The 21,833-nt window shown below is 42.9% G+C and overlaps 4 protein-coding genes across 15 annotated transcripts in view; 3 read left to right on the top strand and 1 right to left on the bottom strand.

The window, feature by feature from the left end:
* Positions 1-100: 100 nt before the first annotated feature.
* LOC131474028 (zinc transporter ZIP9) lies at positions 101-4,139 on the top strand. Its single transcript, XM_058651745.1, has 7 exons — positions 101-417; positions 621-726; positions 1,858-2,022; positions 2,120-2,188; positions 2,382-2,467; positions 2,554-2,688; positions 3,402-4,139. Exons 1-7 carry the CDS (start codon positions 322-324, stop codon positions 3,666-3,668), a joined length of 924 nt encoding a protein of 307 aa, XP_058507728.1. The 5' UTR covers positions 101-321; the 3' UTR covers positions 3,669-4,139.
* A 116-nt stretch (positions 4,140-4,255) lies between these two features.
* Positions 4,256-7,535, bottom strand: LOC131474026 (coiled-coil domain-containing protein 177). The gene is made up of 3 exons (XM_058651743.1): positions 7,406-7,535; positions 7,253-7,313; positions 4,256-6,945 (listed from the first exon to the last, which is right to left on the bottom strand). Exon 3 carries the CDS (start codon positions 6,812-6,814, stop codon positions 5,129-5,131), a length of 1,686 nt encoding a protein of 561 aa, XP_058507726.1. The 5' UTR covers positions 6,815-6,945; positions 7,253-7,313; positions 7,406-7,535; the 3' UTR covers positions 4,256-5,128.
* Positions 7,536-8,828: 1,293 nt separating this feature from the next.
* On the top strand, positions 8,829-12,679 carry nsmce4a (NSE4 homolog A, SMC5-SMC6 complex component). The gene is made up of 10 exons (XM_058651744.1): positions 8,829-9,030; positions 9,115-9,195; positions 10,135-10,265; positions 10,733-10,881; positions 11,666-11,765; positions 11,861-11,951; positions 12,030-12,124; positions 12,220-12,268; positions 12,368-12,453; positions 12,569-12,679. The coding sequence occupies exons 1-10, from the start codon at positions 8,829-8,831 to the stop codon at positions 12,632-12,634; spliced, it is 1,050 nt and encodes a 349-aa protein (XP_058507727.1). The 3' UTR covers positions 12,635-12,679.
* tacc2 (transforming, acidic coiled-coil containing protein 2) overlaps positions 12,572-21,833 on the top strand; it is a 46,739-nt gene continuing 37,477 nt past the window's right edge. For 3 of the 12 annotated variants that reach the window (XM_058651731.1, XM_058651737.1, XM_058651740.1), the window contains exon 1: positions 14,280-14,519. In XM_058651731.1, the coding sequence (XP_058507714.1) occupies positions 14,412-14,519 (108 nt within the window). In that variant the 5' untranslated portion in view covers positions 14,280-14,411. Of the gene's footprint in view, positions 12,680-14,277; positions 14,520-15,423; positions 15,569-17,870; positions 17,966-18,505; positions 18,575-21,833 lie in introns of those variants that run through there. The other 9 variants (XM_058651735.1, XM_058651741.1, XM_058651732.1 and 6 more) reach the window with 7 other exon arrangements.

Here is a 21,833-nt window from a genome sequence, read left to right on the forward strand (position 1 = left end):
AATCCTTCCTGTTTATTTGAATGACCTCTCGCTGCTCCCGCCTGCAGGAGAGGCGGAGGTTGGCGCGGAGCTGCAGTTCCCCGTGTCTGACACTAGGTGCTGCTGCTCGGGAGGGAAGTGTCGCTGCTGTGTTGCAGAGGAGCAGAGATACCGATGTGCGACGTGGAAAGTCAGAATGGCTTTTATTATATTCTCCTCCGTGGTCCGAACCAGACTCAGTCAGACCAGTCTCTCCGTTTCCATGCGGACTTTAAACTGAAATGTAGCACAGGACCAAAGTGAGCCGCCACTTTTACGTGTGTCAAAGGAGAGGTCTTCGTCATGGACGAGGGTTTGACTATTACACTCATATCGGTGGCGATGTTTGTCGGCTGTTTTGTACTTGGATTCATTCCACTCTTGTTCACACTTTCTGAGGTAAGTTCCTTTTTTTTATTTTTATTTAGAGCTCCGTGTGACAGACTGCGCTTCTTCTTTTTCTGACTGTGTCACGGGCGTTTGCTGTAGATAACGTTACTGGTTATGTTGCTATGTTCTTATGAAAGTGACTGGTGTGGAAAAAAAGCCCCAGACAGTGATCAGCTGATGTCCTCATGTGTGGACTGACTCTTGTCTTTCAGAGAAGCCTGCAGTTTGTGTCCACTCTGGGGGCAGGACTGTTGTGTGGGACAGCACTGTCCATCACCATCCCAGAGGGAGTGGATTTACTGCAGGAGTCATGGAGAGGTGAGCAGTAGCACCAAATACACTGTTCCTCCTCCTCTGACATAAAGACTTGATTATACATAAAAAACTAAACTATTATAGATCACATTTAGAATAATATATCAACAACATTACAACTCAAATCAAGCAGCACAGACTCTGTGGGACACATTGTGTGAATATTTCTAAAAAAAAAAAAAAATTATTAAATACAATATATTATTGTATTGAAAGTGTTAGACGTTTAATAATATTTAGAAAGGCATTTTAGAAACTAGGATAAAAGGCATGAATATGTGCTATATGGCTATTGTAATTCTTGGTACTAGTTCACGTTGGTGCTTTTCCTGGATAGGTGGAGGTTTATTAGTGGAAAATATAATCAGCTGAAATATGCTTGAATAGGGTGTAGAGATTGATGTGTAGATGATCATATGACCAGTTCAAAAACTCTTTTTTTTCTCCAGCAAGTGATCCATAATATTTGAATTCCGCTCACTGGCGACTTTAAAAGAGGTCCTGTGTACCTAATTAAGTGGCTTCAAGGTTTGACATGTTGTGCGTTCTTACCATAGCGGAGTTTATTAGAGTTGACGTTGCCTTTTTTATCATTTCTATCTAGTCTGGCCATTCTCCTTTGACCTCTGGCATCAACAAGGCATTTTGCCCAGAGAACTGCCACTCACTGGATTTTTCTTCTTCTCTTTTTTTGGACCGTTTTGTGTAAACAACGGCTGGAAGATGTGTGAAAATCCCAGTAGATCCGCACTTTCTTAAATACTCAGTCCAGCTTGTCAGGCACCATCAACCATGCGATGTTCAGAGTCCCTTTTTCCCACTTTCTCATGCATGGTTTAACCTTTTAGCAGGTGGTCTTAACCATGGCTTCATGCCTAAATCCACTAAAAAGCTGCCATATGATTGAGATTAAAAAAAAATCTTTAAAATGTAAAATAGTCCAGAATTATAATTACATATATTATTAGTCTCTTTTTGTTGATTGTCTCATGGATCTTAAGGAGCGGCAGGAGATTCCTTTTTATTGTGTGAAGTGGATCTGTGTACATATGTATGACACTCTGCATCTGCATCTCTGCCTTGTCCTCTTTTGTGTGCATGTGATCAAACGCTGTCCCGGTCCTTCTTCTACAGCATCCTCTGCCTTTGATGTGCCATCTAGTCTGAATAGCAGCGAGGGAAACGCCTCCTCCACAGAGAAAGGCCCTCCACCTCGTTTCTTCATTGGTGTGGCTTTAACATTGGGGTTCACCTTTATGTTTGTCGTGGATCAGATTGGAAGTTACATTTCCACGCGAGGTAAGTAGGCAGATCTCCAGAACCAGTTTCCCTTGGCAGAAAGGCAGCTCCACCTGGCATTTTGTTTTCTTATCACATATCCCGTATTTTATTTCAGACCAAACGACCTGGTTACCTAACACCGCTGGTGTCACAGCAACTTTTGGGCTGGTTATTCATGCTGCAGGTACAAGTTTTTGTGTTTGGTCAGGTTAGACACAATGTCTGAAGAAAGCCCCAGAGGCTTTGTTCTCATGTGACTCAGCATGTGATTGCTTCACTGAATCTTTTATGCTTCAAATCACAAGAGCTTTAGTCAGAGTTGACCTACCGCGGGCTGCACCAATATTCCCATTAATGCTGTTTTTGTTTGCATACAGCTGATGGCTTTGCCCTCGGTGCTGCCGTGTCCACGGGTCAAGTGACCGTGCAAGTCATCGTGTTTTTTGCTGTGATTCTACACAAGGTGAGGTTCTCTGAGAACCAAACATAGTTGTTCTCGTCATGAACACGACGTCATTAATAAAAAAAGTGCTTACTCTTATTTCCTAGGCACCTGCAGCCTTTGGTTTGGTCTCCTTCCTGATGCACGTCGGCCTTGAGAAGAAACAAATCCAGGGACACTTGCTGGCCTTTTCAGCAGCATCGCCTGTAGTTGCCATCACCACTTACTTCATATTACACGCAGTAAGAATGCAGCTGAAAGACAAAAGATGCTTCTCAGAGCATGATATCAAGGATTTGATATCACGATCAACCGCTGCCAAAAGACTGTCCTTGTGTGTAGGGTTCTTAAAATCCTATGAATGACTGAGTCCTTAGGACAGAGGATTTACAAGGATGCATGTTGTTGTTTCCTGAGCTCAGCAGAGGAACCCACAATCCTGTGTGCAAATGCCAGTAAATGCCACTATCAACTGACATTAATACGCAGCTAGAAACCACAAACCTACTCATAAGCTGCAATGGCTATGTTTGTTAATTTGCATGAAGGACAGATAAAATACTAGAATTGTGCCCAGGGAGCAATGGGGGTTTGGTACCCTGCCCTTGACCTGTCCCAGGAATCAAAGCAGTGACCCTCTGGTTATAAGCCCAATTCCTCGTCATTGGCCTCTTTTGTTCCTGCTGGAAGTTCCTTGACCCAAAAAATGGTTCGCTCCGATCTGGAATCTATCGTCAATCAAACAATGATGCACACACTTGTTATTTTGTTCCATTTAGATGTTCCCACAATGCAAGGAAGGAGTCTTGCTTTATCTCTGTAGGACCCAACTTAAACAAATCCTTGAGAAGCAATCTTTGAGAAGCACCTTATATTTCAATCTCGTACAGTTGCAGTGAGTGTTTCTATGTTATTATTATTCTTATTATGTGATGCAATGTGTTTGTGTCTGCAGTCTGGCAGTTCGCCTCAGAACCAGCTCAACTCAACAGGTGTGGGAATGCTCTTCTCCGCTGGGACTTTCCTCTATGTGGCCACGGTGCATGTTCTCCCCGAGATCAGCAGCAGCAGAACAGACCAACACTCCTCCGGCCTTCAGCAGAACGCTGGCGCTCCACCAGAGATCCATCATAAACGCCATGTAGGACTCCTGGAGATGCTGACTCTCATTCTCGGAATCGGGGTCCCAATGGTACTGGCTCTTGGCTTGCACGATGACTGAGAAAGGCACTGTGTTGCCTTACCTGAGAGGAAAATGATGTCAAACAAGTTTCTTCTGTGTACGGCCTGTAAGGGGTTAGGTTATACTCTTAGTCAAAGCTCACTTTGAGTCCAGCTGTTGTTGGTCCTTCAGGACTTTGCTGTAGAATCTTAAAAACAACGTAGTGTTGTCAGTGAAATGGTTACAGTTAAAGCGGAGGACAAGGCATGTGCAGGGACCAAATACCGTCAGTTACAGATGATGTGAGATAGTGCATTTTTAACTCCTTTGTTTGTGAAGTGTATTTTTTGTGCAACTAGTTTTAAAGAGTTGTTTCTCTGTGCAACTGACCAAACTTATTGGACACATATTAGAGCAAATACTGAGATTACCAAGAGGGAGTCTCACTTAATTTGTGCCCATGATAGTTTAAGAAATAGACACGTCTGCATTTCCAATAATAAAAAATAAAAACTTGCTTTATAATAATAACTATTTGATGCTTTAATATTTCCCCAATGGGTATATGCCTTTGATGAACTACCTGTGAGATGTGGACACACACAGAACAATCTTATCAATGCTATATACAGACAAATATCAAGACGTTTTGTGCTTGAAAGTTTAATTTATTATTTGATATGTGATAAAAAATCTCCTTTTACTATAAAATTAAAACACATTTTGGAACATATAACACTGTCTTTGACTATACATGATCACTCCATCACTTTGCTAGTTTATGATTTGCCATTTTCCAGAGCAGGAGTGATACTTTTACTGTTGTTTACATGCTGCGTTGTTTACTTTTCATTCGTACTTGCAGTGAGATCATTCTAAATAGGACCTCCCATAACCTTTCCTCTCTTCTCTGCACTCCAGTTACTCAGAAACTCAGAACACTGAAGTTAGTGGCATAACTCGTTCTCCACAATCTGAAAACTCAACCTGCCCCCCTGATTTTGTTTGATCTCAACAATCTCACCAGGAAGATAAGGCTGTATTACCACACAGTAACTAGCTAAATCGTGCAATTCGAACCACACAGCACAGTTTTCTTTACCCTGACAGGAGGCCCCTGCACGGCCAGGCAGCACGACCAGACATAACCCCAGATTAATATGATACAAAATCATTAAGAAGGAGAAATGTGTATAAAAGGGCAATCTCTCCCACGTGGATTCATATCGAACTGCACTTTGACCCCTCATGTCGTTACACTCCTGAATTCACTATTGAAATCCGGCACATGGTTCACTGAGTAACAGGTTTTGAGCCAAAACAACTCTGTGTGATGATCCATGACATGTAAGCGCCCTCTGTGTTGCTTGGTTTTTATAGAATGCCCAATTATTGTCTGCATTGCTTTAGAGCTCTGAAATCACTGTGGCTTCTCGTCATAGACTGACTATCTGAACCGACTCAAGCCCTTGACAGATGTGGCGTCATCCTGAAGTCAGGATGGGAGTAAAACCTTTGTTTCATAGTTTCATGTGGCTCATGGAGGCAGTCAGCTGAGCCTGCAGAGCCATCTGATGAAAGGTTTGACTGTGTGTGTGCTGCCTCACTCTCTCCCTCATGTGAAAGGAGGCTCTAGCCAGCATCTGCCCCTCCAGCAGTATCTGGTCTCGCTGTCTCCGCAGCCTCTCCCTCCTCCACTCCTTCATGGAGATGCAGCTCTCTCTGATCTTCCTCGTTGCCTCCTCCTCTCTCTGAATCCTCTCTCTGAGCCTCTGGTGGCAGAGCTGCCTCTGTTTGTTGCGTTGCTGAAGCTGCTGAGCTCGTCTCCTGAGCCGGGCTGAGGAGCGCAGAGCTGCCTTCTCCATGCGCCGCTGGCTCAGTTGGAGCAGGATCTGCTTGTGTGTGAGCTGCTGGACGCTGTGTAATTTGGACCTCAGCTGTGCTCTCTGAACCTGCACCTCTTCCTGGGCTGCCCTCTCATGCAGCTCCTTCATCCGTGCCTCCACAGCATGCGTACGTTTCTCACAGGTGTGCTGCAACTTCTTCTCAAGGGTGCTCCTCACCTGTGCCTCCTCTTCCTCCACTTGCTGCTTTATCTGCTGTTTCAGCAGGATATGACGTAGCAGCTCCCGATGGTTTTCCTCTTGGAGCCTCCTTCTTTCGTTCATCTTCTTTAATTCTTTGCTCCTCCTGGCCTTCTCCTCCCTCTCCACTGCTAGCAGTCGCTCCTGCTCTTGTTCCCATTTCTCTGCCTCCTGTTTCTCTCTGAGCAGCTTCTCCTGGTAGTGTTTGCGCTGATCTGCCTCTTTCTGTGCGGCCTTTAACTTAACTCTGTGTTGTGCCTCCACCTCTTCTTTCAGCCGCCTCCAGCGATCTTCTTGCAGCATCACCTCCTGCTCCATGTGTCCTGCTTTCTCTTTATTTTGATGCTCCCTCAGCCTCCTGCGTGCCTCCAGCTCCTCCTGCCAGCGCTGCATACTTTGCTTCAGTTTCTTCCTCCTGTTGTTCTCTGCCTGCTCCCGCTGAATCTCCCTCTGTCTCCGGGCCTCCTCTCGCTCATGTTCCTCCTGCCGACAGAGCTTCAGGCGCGCTTGTTCCTCCTCGTGCTTTACCAGCATGAGAGCTGCTATCTTGCGGTCTCTCTCAGACACTGTGACACACATCTCCCTTTGGATGTCATTGGTGAACCTCTCCACCTTCCTCTCAGTGGCAGGAGAGTGTCTGCGGTTTCCCAGCCTGAAGCTGCAGACTGTGCTGTGGTCTGGTTCTCTGTTACTAGTAGTTGACCTGCTCACAGATTTGCCTTTAGAGCACAGCTCTGCATACGGGATGGACTGTGTGTGCACTGAGTGATCCTTCAGTTTGGTGAGAGGCACCACTTCCAGGCCTGACACTCTGTCAGAGCCAGGCCACCTGTTTCCCTGGATAATCCTCTCCCTCTCTTCTCGGCACATTTGTAAAAGCCTCCTCCTCTCCTTTTCATAGGATTCGTGCATAACTCTCACTGCCTCAAGAGGCACGTCATTGTGTCCCACAGTCAACTCATTCAGAGATTTGATGAGGAGGTCAACAGGTTTGATACCGAGACGTGCACAGGACTGCAGAGAGCGGGGGCTGGTTAAGACGTACCTGTTCCTCTGAGCTTCAGGCTTGTCGAAGTTGTTAAGATCCAGATGAAGTGCAGAAGAGGTGGATCTCTGCTCCATCGTGTAAACTACAGTTTACAGTTTACACCTGCTGCTTCAGTCTCAATGCTCCTGTGTTCCAGCACAATCCTCAGTCAATCCACGGTGGAGAGGTCATGGAGGGATTAGAGCTGCCTGTGTGTTTTCCTCGGCTGTAGCAATGCAGACATAAAGCAAATAGACACTTCAAATGTTTACGGTTAATACTTAATAATGAACATGTTTTTTAAACAAGCACATGAGAATGCTGAAAACTATTTGACCCATATTTCCATGATAAAGAACAGTCAGCCAAAACACGAATTACAATAAATCAGGACCGCTATACAAAGAAAAAGTTCTCAGATAAATATTTCAAAGCATACAAATTTAACGTGTACGCATTTTTAACGTGAACTTATAAGTATGTGATAAAAATGAAATTAAAAAAAAGAAAGAAAAAAACCGAAAGATACCTACCATATTAAACTTCATTCATCCATGAAAACCCATGTTAAGAGTGAAGTTGGACAACTATCAGCTGGAAGAGACAGGCAGGGGCACTGCTGGTTACTATGACAACGGTGTATTCAAAAAAGAAAGAATATAAGAGCGGCCTTAGAGCACAGATACCTCAGAGACAGACTGGAGCGCCATCTACCGTTACGTACAGCTGGGATGACCAGTTCATTGGTGACGCCATCACGCAGCCATTACGCACGCATCTACTGAAGATAGTTTCCCCTTCGACAGGACAGCCCGCTGAAGGAAATGAAGTCTGCTTTTAAATCACACACTGTAAAATAAATGTGATTATTTTACTTAATGTGCGTACAAAGAGTGTATTACACAGTTGTAGTGTAACCGAGCGCCACTGTCAAATTATCAGTTTACGTCCAGTGCCTTGATAAGGAACCGGCATTTGTTATGCTGTGATGCTACAAGTTTGTTTTTTATTATATTTTTTATGTAGGAAGCGTTCAGGTACGTCAATATTCTCCAAATGATGCAGCCGCTGATTAGCTGTTTTGACGTAGAATTAGTTTGATGACATCAGAGATAGTTTATCTTGAATTCAAGTCATTTATTTACTTATTTTATTGAAGTTTTTAACTGTAAACACAACATAACACTGTATGTTGACAAACAAGTGGCAGAAATGAATTGCTTAACTGACTCGAAATATGGCCATACAACAACAGTGTTCAAAAAATAAATAAAAAATGATCATAATAGAATAAAATGTGGTTTCGTTTAAAAACAAAAACCCAAAACAAAACACCAAAACAAAACGAACTTCGTCTTCCACGATGACGAGGTTAACATATTTATGGCGCACTCCTGCGTCTGCACGTTAGCAGGTATGTTGGCGTTATTTAATTAGTAATCAGTTGACGTTTTAGAAGAAACACTAGATTACAATGTGAGTTTATTTTTTGAACGTGGTGTCGTGGTGACATGCGCGTGGACAGCTTCAATGATAATCTAGGTCACTAACTGATTTTGCTAGCTAACAATGTGAGAGCAACATGATGATACAATGTGCAGTACTTCCGTTTTCCGCTGTAGTTGCTGGTGTCGCAGTATCTCGCTTCTGTTTTGGTTTCTGGAGTTCCGCTTTTTTATTGTGTTTTATTATTATTATTATTTTACCTCCATTGGACGTTTATTGACGACACGTGAGTAGATTTTCTTTGACGCCACGGCACTTTTCCGCGAAAGGTTAGCGCGACAGTAACACGACTTAAGTTGCTTTAGAAGGTTACTTCCTGGAACACAGGCAGCACAACTCCATGAGGGCAATGTGTTCTATTTTACTTGATTTAAGTCGTGTAATATTTATGGTTAGTCTTTGTAAGTGAGCCAAAGTTACAGACTCGTGTCTTGACTTTGTTAAACGCACTTGACATCATAGTCAAACAGTCAAACATCGTAGAATACACCCCTTAGAATCGCCTCTCTACGCTTGTCCCTGGTGTTTACCCACATTCACGCCGTTTGTTTGGGTTTGACTCGGCGTGTTTCCCTCGCAGCTTCATCCGCCTATTAACTAAAGATGGAGGGGGACAGAGGCAGTGGAGACGAGGGGAGTCATCAGCAGCAGAATGGCCGTCCCGGGAGAGGAGGCCGTCAGCAGCGTAACGGGGAGGACGGTAACGCTGCCTTCACTCCATCAGACCTGCAGAGCGACGACGATGACCCGACTCTCAGGAAAGCAGTTCGGAGCAGATATAGAGACCTTATCAACAGCATACAACGTGAGTGAGACTGCCAGCCACTTGACAAATGTTGTCTTGTTTGGAAGAAGTCTCTTATTGTACATTCTTGTGTTTTTTCAATAGAGAATAGAGAGGATATGCTGAGTCCCTCCAACAATAGACTGACAGAAGTTTTAGAAGAAGCAAACAACCTTTTTAACGATGGTAAGTGTATTCTGAGTAAGGACGAGCCCATTTGATGCCTGGTATTGGTAGTGGTCCTATACTGGCAAAATAATTGGATCTTGTTTGTTCATTCATTGTCATCACTTTATCCTCCACATGAGCTGGAGCCAATCCCAGCTGACATAGGTCAGGGTACAGCTTGGACAGGTCACCGGTCCATTGTAGGGCCAACATACAGAGACAAACAACCATTCACTCTCACATTTAGAGGGTCCAGTTAAGGGACAACATGCAGACTTAACACAGAAAGGCCCTCAGTTGAACCAGGACTCTAACTGGCAGCCTTCTTGGAGATAATAACACTAGCCACTACGCCACAGTGTGCCCCATCCCATCATTGCATTGGATACCACAAAGTAAAGTAAAGTGTGATACAATCCTTGATCATAACTTCTTCAATAACCACAGTTAATATGCTGTTAAGGGAGATGTCCGCCATCACTATTAATGACTAGGACATGAGTGAGAGCTGCACATGTCTGCCATGCAGTTGGAGATGTTTTTTTGTAATTGGCCAGTTGTAGCTTGGTGGTAAACGCAACAATGTTATACTAACAATTAAGTTGTTTCAAAGAGTTTAATAAAGTACTGATATCGGTCTTGGATAGAATTCAAGGTTGTGATAATGGTATTAGAATATTGTTTGAAATTTTAATTCACAATAATTAGTTGTTTTTTTTCCTCTTGTTGAGTGTCATTTCACTTCCCCGCACACATCTATTTTTACTCATACACGCGAGTATAACCCTCAGACTGTTGAGCCCTGTGAAAGCAACTGGCTTCCAAAGAATAATGTTTTCCTTATGACTGATTGTATGTACCTGGGATTGTAGTATCCACGAAACAACCCTTCATGTATGATTCACTTAGAGATGTACACTATGTTAGAGAGTTTGATTTCTCTCTGTTCTTTGGCAGTGCGGCAGTCCAGGGAAGCAGCTCTGGATGCCCAACTCCTTGTTTTGGCCACAGACCTGGGAAAGGAGAAAGCCAGTCAAATGTTAGCTGAGGGTTCTGCTTTTGATACCAGCACTTTTGCGGAGCGTCTTGTGAGTAATACATTTATTTGTGCTGTATATTTAAAAACAAGAAAAAATAGCAGCGAACAAAAGCGATTGATGTGTAAATATGCAACTTCAACATATTTGGCAAAAACTTATGTAAGTAATAAACTGACATACAAGTAGTATGTAGGTCTTTTTAAAAAAAATCAGTTTTGTAATTACATAAAAATCGCAATACCTGGTATTTAAGTGTATTACACAGATTTAACATGCTCTAAGAAATCCAGCTTTGTGTAACTCGTTTCATTACATTGTGTCAAGTTCACTTGGTGTTCTGAAAAATAAACAGTCCCAAAATATGTATTATATAATAGCTTTGTATCACACTTACAGTATTTCTGTAGATTATTTTTGTTGTTGTTGTTACAAGTAAAGCAGCAACATGATAAAAAAAAATATATTTTTAGATAATGTTAAAAAATAGAATGGTTTTGTCTCTGCGTCTCTGACAGTTGTCATTCATGGGTCTAAACCGACTAGAAGAGGACGAGGACGAGAACAACGGAGGGACAGCTGATGGCTACCTTCCCCCGGATGCTTGGCACAAATTAGCCAGAAGAGCAGAGTGCTGTTTCAGGACAGCACCGTCCTTCCACTTCATGTGAGTGTATGGTCACTTTGTAGTTGTAAGAGGTACTGACACGTTTTCAACACTGACTTACATGAGCACGGTGATAAACCTTATTAAATGTGTATGCTGCTTTACCTCACTGCTGCGCCCTTTGCTAAGTTTGTGTCACTTTATCCCAACAAAGGATTTCAAACACAAACGTTAACAGAGTTAAACTTCCTGATGGAGACAGCAGTAGATTAAAAACTCCTGTGTGCTGTAATGGTGATAATAGTTTGGTATATGTACTATGGAGAGAACATTTATTAACTTCAGTTTGCAGAAAAGGATCTAACATATTCTCTTATTCTTATGTCAATGCCTTATACGATCATGCTTCAAAATATCTTAACTTTTGTGATGGGATTTGCTCAATCATAGTGTCTGGATGGTTTCAAAAATCAACATAATGCTGTATTTAAAAATCAAAAAGATGAGTCCAAGTCAGATAAACGTTATATGCCATGGACTTTACAGTGTCTTCAGCTTAAACCGCTCATACATTCAGACATGCTGTAGTAAAAAACAATAAAAAGAAAATGAACATGGCAACTAGTGGTGTTGAGGGTTTTTAATGAACTGGGGGACACAGTTGTCTGATAATGACCGCTGATGGACATGGCTGTCTGAACGAGTCTTAATTTAGGCCATTGACTGGACAGTCGTTTCCAAACCAAGCCTTAAACTTAATTCGCAACAGACATTTTTATCTGTTATTAATATTTGTTGTGTAATTATAACATTTTCTTTACCCTGCGTGTGTTCTTTCCATCAGGAGGGGCTCTTTCCACGCAGAGCCTCCACCCCCAAAACAAAAGATAGCACGGCAAAGCAAAGCACCCAGCAAGCAAGCCAAACGGGTGATGCCCACTCAGGTAGCTACACTTGCACTTCCATGACTACAGTTGCCAACGCCACACGTGACAGTGTCAGATACATGTGTTACTTACTGCACCATGTTGTCTCTCAGCTGAAGAAATTGGATGAGTGCCAACAAGAAGCAACTGAGAAAGAGGTGGAAAGGATCCTGGCGTACCTAAGGGGTTATCACGAAGATGATCGTGAGTTCAACATCATAGGCGCTTAAAAAATCATCACCGTGTAGTTATTATTTGCTCACCAGTCTGTTTGCCTTTCAGCAACATCGCCAATATTGTACTACGAGTTTGTCATCGACCCCAACTCTTTTTCCCGGACAGTAGAGAACATTTTCCACACATCTTTTCTAGTCAGGGTGAGCTGCCTGTGCCGAGGTTTGTTTAAATTGAGCTTGACTGCCCTCTAGTGATTGTCAGTAGATGTGACGAGTAGGTGTGACCTGTGTTACAGGACGGTTTGGCACGGCTGTATCTAGATGATGACAAATTGCCTTGTATAGGTGAGAAGATGTTACACTTAGTCGTATTTTTCTGGTTGGGAAATGGCAAAGAATATGTCTCTAGATAAAATTTGTGTTTGGTTTTTTTTTGTGATTCAGCGCCTGTAGCGGAGGGAGATGTGGAAGCTGGAGGATCGTCCAACCGTCAACAGTGCATCATCTCCATATGTCCACAGATGTGGAAGGTTAGCAAGTTCAAGCCTGATCACAAATGACTTATTCTAGCAAAAAAAAATATAAGAAAACCATGTGTCATTATCTTTGTGTTATGTCATTTTCATTATTTCTGTTCTTTTCCAGGAACTCATAGAAGCCCTCGACATCAGCGACACAATGATTCAGCCTCCTTCCACACAGAATGAGTGAGGGACCACGTCACTTTTTGTTGGCTGAATCCAAAGTTGTTTTTAGGTGTGTTGGTGGTTTTATAGTTCTTATATACTTAGATATTTGAATAATAAAATATAAAAAGCAAAAAAAACTAGTGCAGTTTTTATTTTGTGCACATGTGTAAACAGCCATATTGTTAATTTATATATGCACTATACAGTATATATTTCTAATATACAACTATATCCAATTTAATAAGTAGAAAAATGGTAAATGAAACCTAGGTAACTGACCACGCTTGTGCATTAAATGCAGCCTTAAGTAAAGAGCAGATCCCAGAGCAAAAGAGCCAAAGCACCTGTGCATTATGTCATCACTTCTAGGCAAATGGCTGGCACTCTGCATTGTGTAAGTACTATTTCTATATTTAACTCCAGATTGAATACATTTTATAGGCAGATTGACAAACATTACATGCACATTAACATTAGCAGACAGGGTTTATGTTCTGGGATAATAACATTTATAATAGCAGCATAGAATATCTATGTGTCTGTATATATATTATTTATCTTTTTACCTTTTGTTTTCTTCTATTAACTTTGTTAGAGTGACTAAGCAGTGTACACATTTCAGTATGCAGCTGGATGTTTTCATATACATTTTATATTTAAGGATGCACAGGTTTTACTAGGAGAGCCTTCAGTTGATCCTTCTGTCCTTACTGGCTATATTATTTATTAGGTTAGAGCTAGTGTGTGGGACAGGGAAACAATTGGCATGAGGAAGCTCTGTGTGTGTGTGTGCGTGCATTTTCTCCAGGTTCTCCGGTTTCCTCCCGCAGTCCAAAAAACATGTACATTTGAGGATTAGGCAAATTGGACACTCTAAATTGACTGTAGGTTTGAGTGTGAGAGTGGATGGATGTTTGTCTCTAAGTGGCCCTGTGATGGACTGGCGTCCTGTCCAGGGTGTACCCCGCCTTTTGCCCTATGTTGCCCCCCCCCCCATAACCCTCATGTGGAGGATAAAGCAGTAGAAGATGGATGGATGTTTCTTGAGGAACAATTTCAAACAAATGTTTGATTTGGAAATACATGGTAACATTGTCTCTCTGGCCTTGGGACAATGCTGTTTTTTTGTTGTTTTTGGCAGAATTACTCTTCATCTCAAATCCGTAGCCTTAGTCTTCCCTCTTCTGTAAGGGTAGCAACAATCTGCAATTGTAACCCTTCAGGCATCGTTAAAACTCAAAAGGTTTTTTACCATTGACCATGCTTAAGGTCATCCCCAAAATTGGACCTTTTAATTCATGTAGTCTTAGCTGTGTCATTTAATCTCTGTGCTCCTGCTCTATTTTGGCTCAGTGAACTCCACTGTGATCAGTGATCAGTTGGATGATCACACTGGCAGCCTCGTGTGTTCTCAGCGAGATGATGCTCCACCATCCTTATCATCTCCAGGGTATTTTAAAGGCGCAGGCTCCCTTTATGCTGCCCATCATATCTCTCTCTGAGTATTCCCTCCCTCTAAAACAGTGGTCTGAACCCAGGCTTCATAATATTAGGCTGAGAAAGAAGAGCTTCCTTTTTTTTTTTTTTAGACATATGATTTGATTAGGTCCTTATGTAATGTAGTTTTTATATAATATAATAATATATATATGTCACAGGCGCACCACAGGAAACGCAGTGCAGAGCATTTGTTAGTCACTGAGGCTCACACTCGTACAGACAGAGAGGCGTGCACGCTCTCAGTCCACAGCAGAGCAGAGCGCTGCCTGCTTGGGCAATTCTGAGCCTGGCTGATAACGATGCAGTTCTGCAGAAAGGTGCTCTGTCCGCCGTGTAGTGCCAGGGTCACTTCACCAGAGGACATGGAATACAAGATGGGGAGCTGCATAGGAATCTCTCACAGCCAGGTAAACGGAGCAGAGGCTGACTGCAGCATCACATCAAAGCCTGTCACTGAGCGGGGAGAGTGTGCAAGAGGAGGCAGCTGAGTGGTCACAGGCAGAGGGAGAGAAGGAGAGACGGTGTACTCCAGTGGGGGGCGACGTCGGCAGGGAAAACAAGCTGTGCAGATAAGGAAGGGGAGAGAGGGATGCTGTTTGTGGTAGAGGGAGGTGGAAACCATGTTCACAAATCCTAAAGACAATGGCTAATAATGTACACGACTCATTTAGACAAAAACCTGAGGGACCGTTGGGAAAGACGGAAACCTGCGAGGCAAAACCGGAGAGCGGTGCTTCTACTGTGATATCTGTCAGAAGCAGAGCTGATCAAATCAGTGTTATTTATAGAGATGATAAGCCTGCTCGCTCCCCACACCGAGCACTCAGCTGTGATCATGGCAGATAACACTGCATACAAAATGCACACAATAATGCTAAGATCCATTGGCATGGTTGCAATTTTTTGAATTCTTTAATTGTGGTGACTATGTTTCAGCTGCTGTCTGCACATGTCAGTCAAAGAGCCACATCAAATCAAAATATACTACATGTAGAATTGTAAATGTATCTCAAAATAACATGTTGGATGAATGTTAGAGGATCTGTAGTCTCTTTACATTATCAGACAATAGGCTGTTGTGTGGCCTCACACCTTGTTGCATGGCCATGTCTGTTTACAGTGTTGCCCTAGTTTCCCCTCCAGCTGACCGATTGGCCTCCTGAGGGGGACACCACAACTCCACCACCTTTAGCCCCCCCCCGCCCCGCTTTAAAGCTGACATGGCTTCCCCAGCTCCAGTTCGAGCTCCTCCCTCCCCGTCCTGTCCCCACTTCTGCCTGTGCCCTGTGTCCACCACCACCCTTCGTCCTTGTCTTCTTTCCACTCAACGGTGTGATGCAAATATAGCAACAGACTCCTCAGAATAGGGGCCTAGAAACAAACCGTAAACAACAGAGTAAAGGGGGTTCAATCATAAGGCAGGAACTGCGTGTGGAAAAGTCTGTTGTTTGCAGTGGTGAGTAGTTCACAGTGTGGTGCAGCATTGGTACACATTTGTATTATTTGTTTGGTAAATAATCATCCTTCAGACAGAAGAGTAAATTAATGTTGGAGCTCCTACTGAAGTTTGTGTGACGGTTGTGCTTTTAAAACATATTGTTCGATGCAGTGTGATGTTTTTAGTGTGTTTACTACACTGCCTGGTTTTCTTAGCTGATCTCCTTTTGTCTCTCACCTTGTTGAACTGCTGTGATATTTTCCCAGAGACTCGGTCAGGATTTGTTTGTGTTGTCCAAAGCAGGATTAAGTTGTACATCAGGGTGTTACAGAATTTGGCAGTGAGAAAACATACAATGTCATATTGTACTCACATTTGCGCCGTTGGTGAAACACTTATATCAACGCCCTGTATTCTGTGCTACTGAAAAAACAAATACATAAGAGATGTCTGAAGGTTGTGCTGCTGGTGGGGTTTTGTGCCAGTGGAGGGGTCACATGTGGGGCAGGAAACACAAACCTCATAGGTGTTGAGGCAAAGACATACAGCGCTCATCCAAACCCAGTAGTGCTTAGTGGAGGACTCATGTTAAATGACGGACAGGGTGATAATGAGGTGAGAGGAGACTCTGGCTTCAAATCCTCATCATATGATTTGACCAGTTGCTCTTTGGTGCTGCCAGAAAAACGCCCCAAAACACTGCTGCCAGTTTAAGTGTGCACACATCCACATGAGTGCAGACTGAAATTACACCCCATTCACACAAATAGCTATCAGGCTGGCATGAGAGGAGAGGAGTGAACACACTGCAGAATATAAGAGCAAACAGATACTCGTGTTGTCACTGCATTATCTTTAAAAGTCTAAATTAAAGACTGCAAACTGGAACATACAAGCTTTTAAATTTCACTGTGGGTGGAGCGTGACATGTGAATGAATACATGTGCACTAGAGTAGAATCAAGTCTAGTGCACAGCAGTGGACATGGTAGATCTCTATTTATAAAGTCATGCATATTTAGGTCAGTGCTTTCTGACTAAACAAAGTCCCAACAGTCATATGAGGAATGCATAAACAACCTCTGTGTGGCACCGTGCGCTCACTGCACAGCTACAATACGATAAAGACAAGGCCGTGTGCAGAACACGATGATGACGATGATGATGATGATGATGATGCCTCTATCTGTGTCGGACACAAAGTTATACCAGGTATTAAGGCTGCTGTCCTTTTCCTGAAATAATTCAGGAATTACTTTTATGAAATAATAAAAGTTAAAAAAAAAGTAGCTTGTTTAAAATTTACTCAGAGTAGAAGTTACTTAGTTACTTTTTTAGGGGGACACAAATCTCACATTAATTGTTTTTAATTAAAGGCAAACCTTTACAAATTAAAGTGCTGACAAAATAAAATATGTAAACACATAATGTATCAGTCAACATGGGTCAAAGGTCACAAATGCTTTAACTTTCTCACTCACTCTGGGACCTTAATTAGCGCCAATTCACATGTCCTCTTCATTCACCTGCCCTCTTCATTCCCCTGTCCTCTTTATTCACCTGTCCTTTTCATTCCCCTGTCCTCTTCATTCACCTGTCCTCTTCATTCACCTGTCCTCTTCATTCACCTGTCCTTTTCATTCGCCTGTCCTCTTCATTCCCCTGTCCTCATCAATCTAAAGATAAATCTAAAAGTCTGTGTCATACCTCTTGCTCACTGAGAAGAGAACTGAGAAGATGCCACAATCTGCCATTTATTGAATGAGGATTACTTTACCAGGGATTACCCAGCCTTTAGTCACTGTGTCAGTATGTTACAGTCACTCAGTCACATCACATGCACCAGCATAACCATGTGACAGCCTGCATGTGTCGATGTTCTTAGTCTAGTTCATTTGCACAGGATTGGACCTGTTGGTCACTTTTAATATAAGGCAGCAGGTGTTTTAATCTATCTATGTAAACTTAATCCACTTTGATAATCACATGATGTTTATTTTGAGTGCAGATGATGATAATAATAATAAACTTAATTTGTAGAGCACTTTTCTTAACAAATGTTCCAAAGTCAATCCACATCAGCAGAGCTAAGGCCTGCACTTTGCTCATGGGGAGGGGGCTTTGCATCACATATCCCTAATCTCTTAAACACACACACTATAGTCTGTGAGTTCAACCCCACACCAAAGACTTTTAATCCCACAGAGCAGGAGTGTGTGGGACCACAGCACTCCCACCTCACTTTGTGCCTTCTTCTTTGCCCTGTTTCTTTTTTAAACCTGGGAATGGCTGAATGCTGATGGTCCTTACTTTGCCCTCAGTGTTTTTCAGTCATCTGATGTGAGGGGGCCATTGGTGTTGTGGCCCCGCAGCTGGCTGAGACATGGGGAACGAGAGCAGCACGACCGAGGCGTTGGTAAGACTGAATGGCTGGGGTTTCTGCACCCTTGTGCTGCTTCAGTGTGCATATATACTCTGAACTCTTTAGCGCATGGTCCATTAACAAAACTAACTCTTGCACACGCTGTTGGCTTCAATAAAATAATATGGGAATGTATTAATCTGAGGAGAGCAGACGTGATCTGTGTTTACTGCTACACAAGCTTAGAAAATCCTCTCCTATGCTGGTTGGAAGGTCATAATGTATGTCTGTATTTGTGCCAAACAACTTGTTTAAAGGATAATTTATCGTAAGAGCAATAACAAATCAGACATGTGACCAGAGGACTGGGAGGATTTTACTAATAGGATTAACATAAACATTTGTGTCATGAGTAAAAGAGTTCACTGACTGTAACGAAACGCACTGGAGCTCAATGGATGTGATTGTTATATGGCTTTAAAAAATGTTTTTTTTTGTGTCATATGTTGTGTTTTCAGTGCATAAGTGCAGACTTCTGCAGCTCTGTGTGTGTGTCACTCAATCACGTTTCTCTTATTCACTCCCCCATTACAGCCAGAAGAGGGCACTGCGGACAATGTTGTTCTATTTCCACCTCAGGAAAATCAAAATGACTGTTTACAGGTACAATCTCTCCTCTCTCTCTCTCTCTCTCTCTCTCTCTCTCTCTCTCTCTCTCTCTCTCTCTCTCAGTAGAGTGTGAGTCCCTACAGAGTATTTGGTTGGTGAGATTTCTAATGCATCATTTTACAGTAACCAAGGAACTGCTTTGTTATTGATGTTGGTATTTGCACAGTACTTTTCCCACTGTGTTGCAAACCGTTGCACACAATGAGCAGATTTAAATCATGACTCAAATCTCTCCTTATTCAATCATCGGCTTTTACTACCTGAATAATGTTGTGTTTTGAAGTTTTTTATATTTTAGAATATGTCATATCATTGTTATTATATACATTATGAGTATTATTATCATCAGGGGAGCTAGAGTTTTGCTGTACAAATGGACAGGAATGGAACAGATAAGGTTTATTTTTTCATAGATGTGACATAGGGGACGCACTGTGGTGTAGTGGCAGGCATTGTCGCCTCACAGCAAGGCGACCGCTGGTTGAGTTGACCAGGTTCTGCGGTGGTGCACCCCCACAGTCCAAAAACATGCATTTTGTGGATTCTCCATTGACTGTAGGAGAGAATGTGTGGTGACCCTCATGTGAGGAGGATAAATCAGACATCCATATACCCTGTTATTTAAGTAACGGTAGAACAGTATTTCTGATTTTCCTCCGAGTGCCACCAGAGGAAGCTCGCGTACCACTGGATGGTACAGCGCACGCACCACATTTTGAGAACCATGGCTGTATGGTATTACTACCTCTGTGAAGTTGCATTAAAATGCATTCATTATAACAGGATCAGAAGTCACAGTAAACAAATGTCAGCTAACTGTGATTTAAACCATAAAGCACGACAGTATCTCACTGTGTCAGTCCTTAGAAACAACAACAACAACAACAACAACAACAACAGCAGGTCAAAGCTGGGTGTGTTTAAGATGCAGGAGGCTGTCAGACAGTGTGTGTGTCTCCTGGTGCATGTTCCCGTGTGAGCATGTAACCAGAGCTTCTCCAAGGGTAACCCGATCCTCTGCTCTTCCAGAGGGTCACTGCAGGTCTGACCCATGGCCTACTTCTCAGTCAGCATTCACCTGCAGAGGCAATGTCATTGTCAGCTAAACCAGCCTCAGCTCACACCAGCAAAGGAAATAGAAGGGGAGGGGGGGGGGGACGATTCAGGGAAGGACTGAGGGAAGAAAGACAAGAGGGAAGGGAGAAGAGGAGGAGGAGGGGAGAGGGAGAGAAAGAGAGAGAGCTGTGTGGAAAGAGTTTACAGTAGAGGGGGGAGGAGAGTTTTCTGTTTCCCTTTGCCCAGCCTGTGCTGCAAGGGCTGTGTTTGTCAGTGTAGTGTTTCTAGACTCCTAACAGGGGAGTGGCAACAGAGGACAGGACTGTGAGGAGGAGGAGGACGAGGAGGAGGGGGGAGGAGGAAGTCTGATTCAGTACAGGACAAGAGCGTCAGCAGCATGTGTTGCAGCATGTTCGTGTCATCTTCAAAACACAGAGACCTAACGGGTGACTGAGCGAGAGTAGAAGGGGGAGAGAAGCTGCACTGCTCTGTGGAGGAGAAGCTCACTGCTGGGTAAGTGCAGCACAGAGGTGGTGGTGGGTGGGATGAGAGAGGTCAACCAAGTGATGTGCTTGAGTTTACACAGTGTGGACAAGTTCAGTTCTGTTTCATGTTATGTGTGCTTGTGTGACGGGGTCTGCCCCCCTGCGTTGAGCCTTTTCTCTTTCTGTTAACGTTTAAAGCTTTAAAGTAAACATGGACTCTGACACAGTCACGCTTTGTGAACCGACTCTTTTGACAAGTAGCAGTTCCCAGGGAAACCCTGCTTTTTGTTTGTGTGTGTGTGTGTGTGTGCGGTTTCATTATTAACAGACAAAGTAATGTGAGGTGAAACGACAACTTTTTGTGGGTTTTTTTTTTCACCTCACTGAGCTTTTCACATGGTCGCACTATGACCTTTTAAATGGTGTAATGGTGTAAGCCGTAATCTTCAGGCCTCCTCTGCTCACACAGAGTGTGGACATGGAAGTCATTTGTATGCACCGGTGCACGTTCACAGTTTCCACTGCATCAAGGTGAGCAAAGGAAGCTTGGAGGCAGGAAACAGGAAACCAGAGGCACGTCAAACAGACAACCTGATCATGTGACATTAACAGAGAATTATCACTGCTGTGGAGAGATTACAAGCACCCAGACTTTCTTGTTCGTCTCTTCCTTGTTGTCTTATCTTCGATCATGGTACTTTTGATAATAATCATAGCAGGAAGAGTTTCAAATAGGACTTACAGTATATAGATGTGAAAAAAGAGGCTATAGAAGCCTGAGTCAAGACATGAACTGTGTATTATTCTTTGTTCATGTGAGTGAAAATGCTTAGAGATGGTGCTGCATGTCTCACACACAAAGGAAGCTCTTTGTGGTGGGGACACACAGGTGAAGCCAGTGACTCACAGCCTCGTCACTACACACTTTATTTCCTGTTAATCTGTCTCCAGTGTCTTTGTCCAGTAAGAACACTACTGACATGAGACTACATCAGAGATGGCATTTCTTTTTCCTGTGTTAGTGTGATCATATTTTACAGCAGCATTTTAAATCACTTTTAAGAAGAATAGTCAACCTGGACTCTTCTATCTAGATTTTTACCATTTTACTATTTTATTATGTTACTTTTTTTACTGTTTTGATTTTATGTTTTATACCTTTTACGTCGCTGTGCCTTTAACTCTGTAAAGCACTTTGGTCAACATTGGTTGTTAAATTAACCTTAAAGTTGACTTGACTTGGTGCAAATATATAAGAAAAAAAGACATTATATATATGAAATGTTTTTGTCCCAAAAACGTGTTATTATTCACTCTTAATTACCACTTGTTATGATCGTCAAACACTGCTTGTACGTGCCGACATATTGTCTGCTGCTTGTTCATGAATAATGAATGAATGGATGGATGGATTCAATTCTGAATCTCAGCACAAACTCAGTGGACAGCTTTACCACCGCAGCTGTGCTGTGTCCTCGTGTCCTCGCGCTGTCAGAATCAGAATCAGCTCTCAGTCAGGAAAACGGCTCACGCGTGCATGTTCCAGATGTTCTGAAGGTTAAAGGGTCTGCGATCTGCACCTGCGCACGTCCAACGAGTGACACTGAGACACGGGAAAACTGTTCACCTAAGTGTTGTGTGTTGCTGCAACACGATGCCTCTGCCAAGTGTTGCAGTGTGTGTGTGTGTGTGGCTGGACTATTGGACAGATT

The sequence above is a fragment of the Solea solea genome, chromosome 15 (genome assembly GCF_958295425.1).
Source record: "Solea solea chromosome 15, fSolSol10.1, whole genome shotgun sequence".
Classification (NCBI taxonomy): Eukaryota; Metazoa; Chordata; class Actinopteri; order Pleuronectiformes; family Soleidae; genus Solea; species Solea solea.

Bases quoted from the DNA above. Each gene is read 5' to 3' on its own strand.
- nsmce4a (XM_058651744.1), top strand. From the start codon at position 8,829: ATGGAGGGGGACAGAGGCAGTGGAGACGAGGGGAGTCATCAGCAGCAG. The intron at 10,882-11,665 runs GTGAGTGTATGG...TCTTTCCATCAG, and splicing joins GCACCGTCCTTCCACTTCAT to GAGGGGCTCTTTCCACGCAG. The intron at 12,269-12,367 runs GTGAGAAGATGT...TTTGTGATTCAG, and splicing joins TGACAAATTGCCTTGTATAG to CGCCTGTAGCGGAGGGAGAT.
- LOC131474026 (XM_058651743.1), bottom strand. From the start codon at position 6,814: ATGGAGCAGAGATCCACCTCTTCTGCACTTCATCTGGATCTTAACAAC.
- LOC131474028 (XM_058651745.1), top strand. From the start codon at position 322: ATGGACGAGGGTTTGACTATTACACTCATATCGGTGGCGATGTTTGTC. The intron at 2,189-2,381 runs GTACAAGTTTTT...GTTTGCATACAG, and splicing joins GCTGGTTATTCATGCTGCAG to CTGATGGCTTTGCCCTCGGT. The intron at 2,689-3,401 runs GTAAGAATGCAG...TTGTGTCTGCAG, and splicing joins CTTACTTCATATTACACGCA to TCTGGCAGTTCGCCTCAGAA.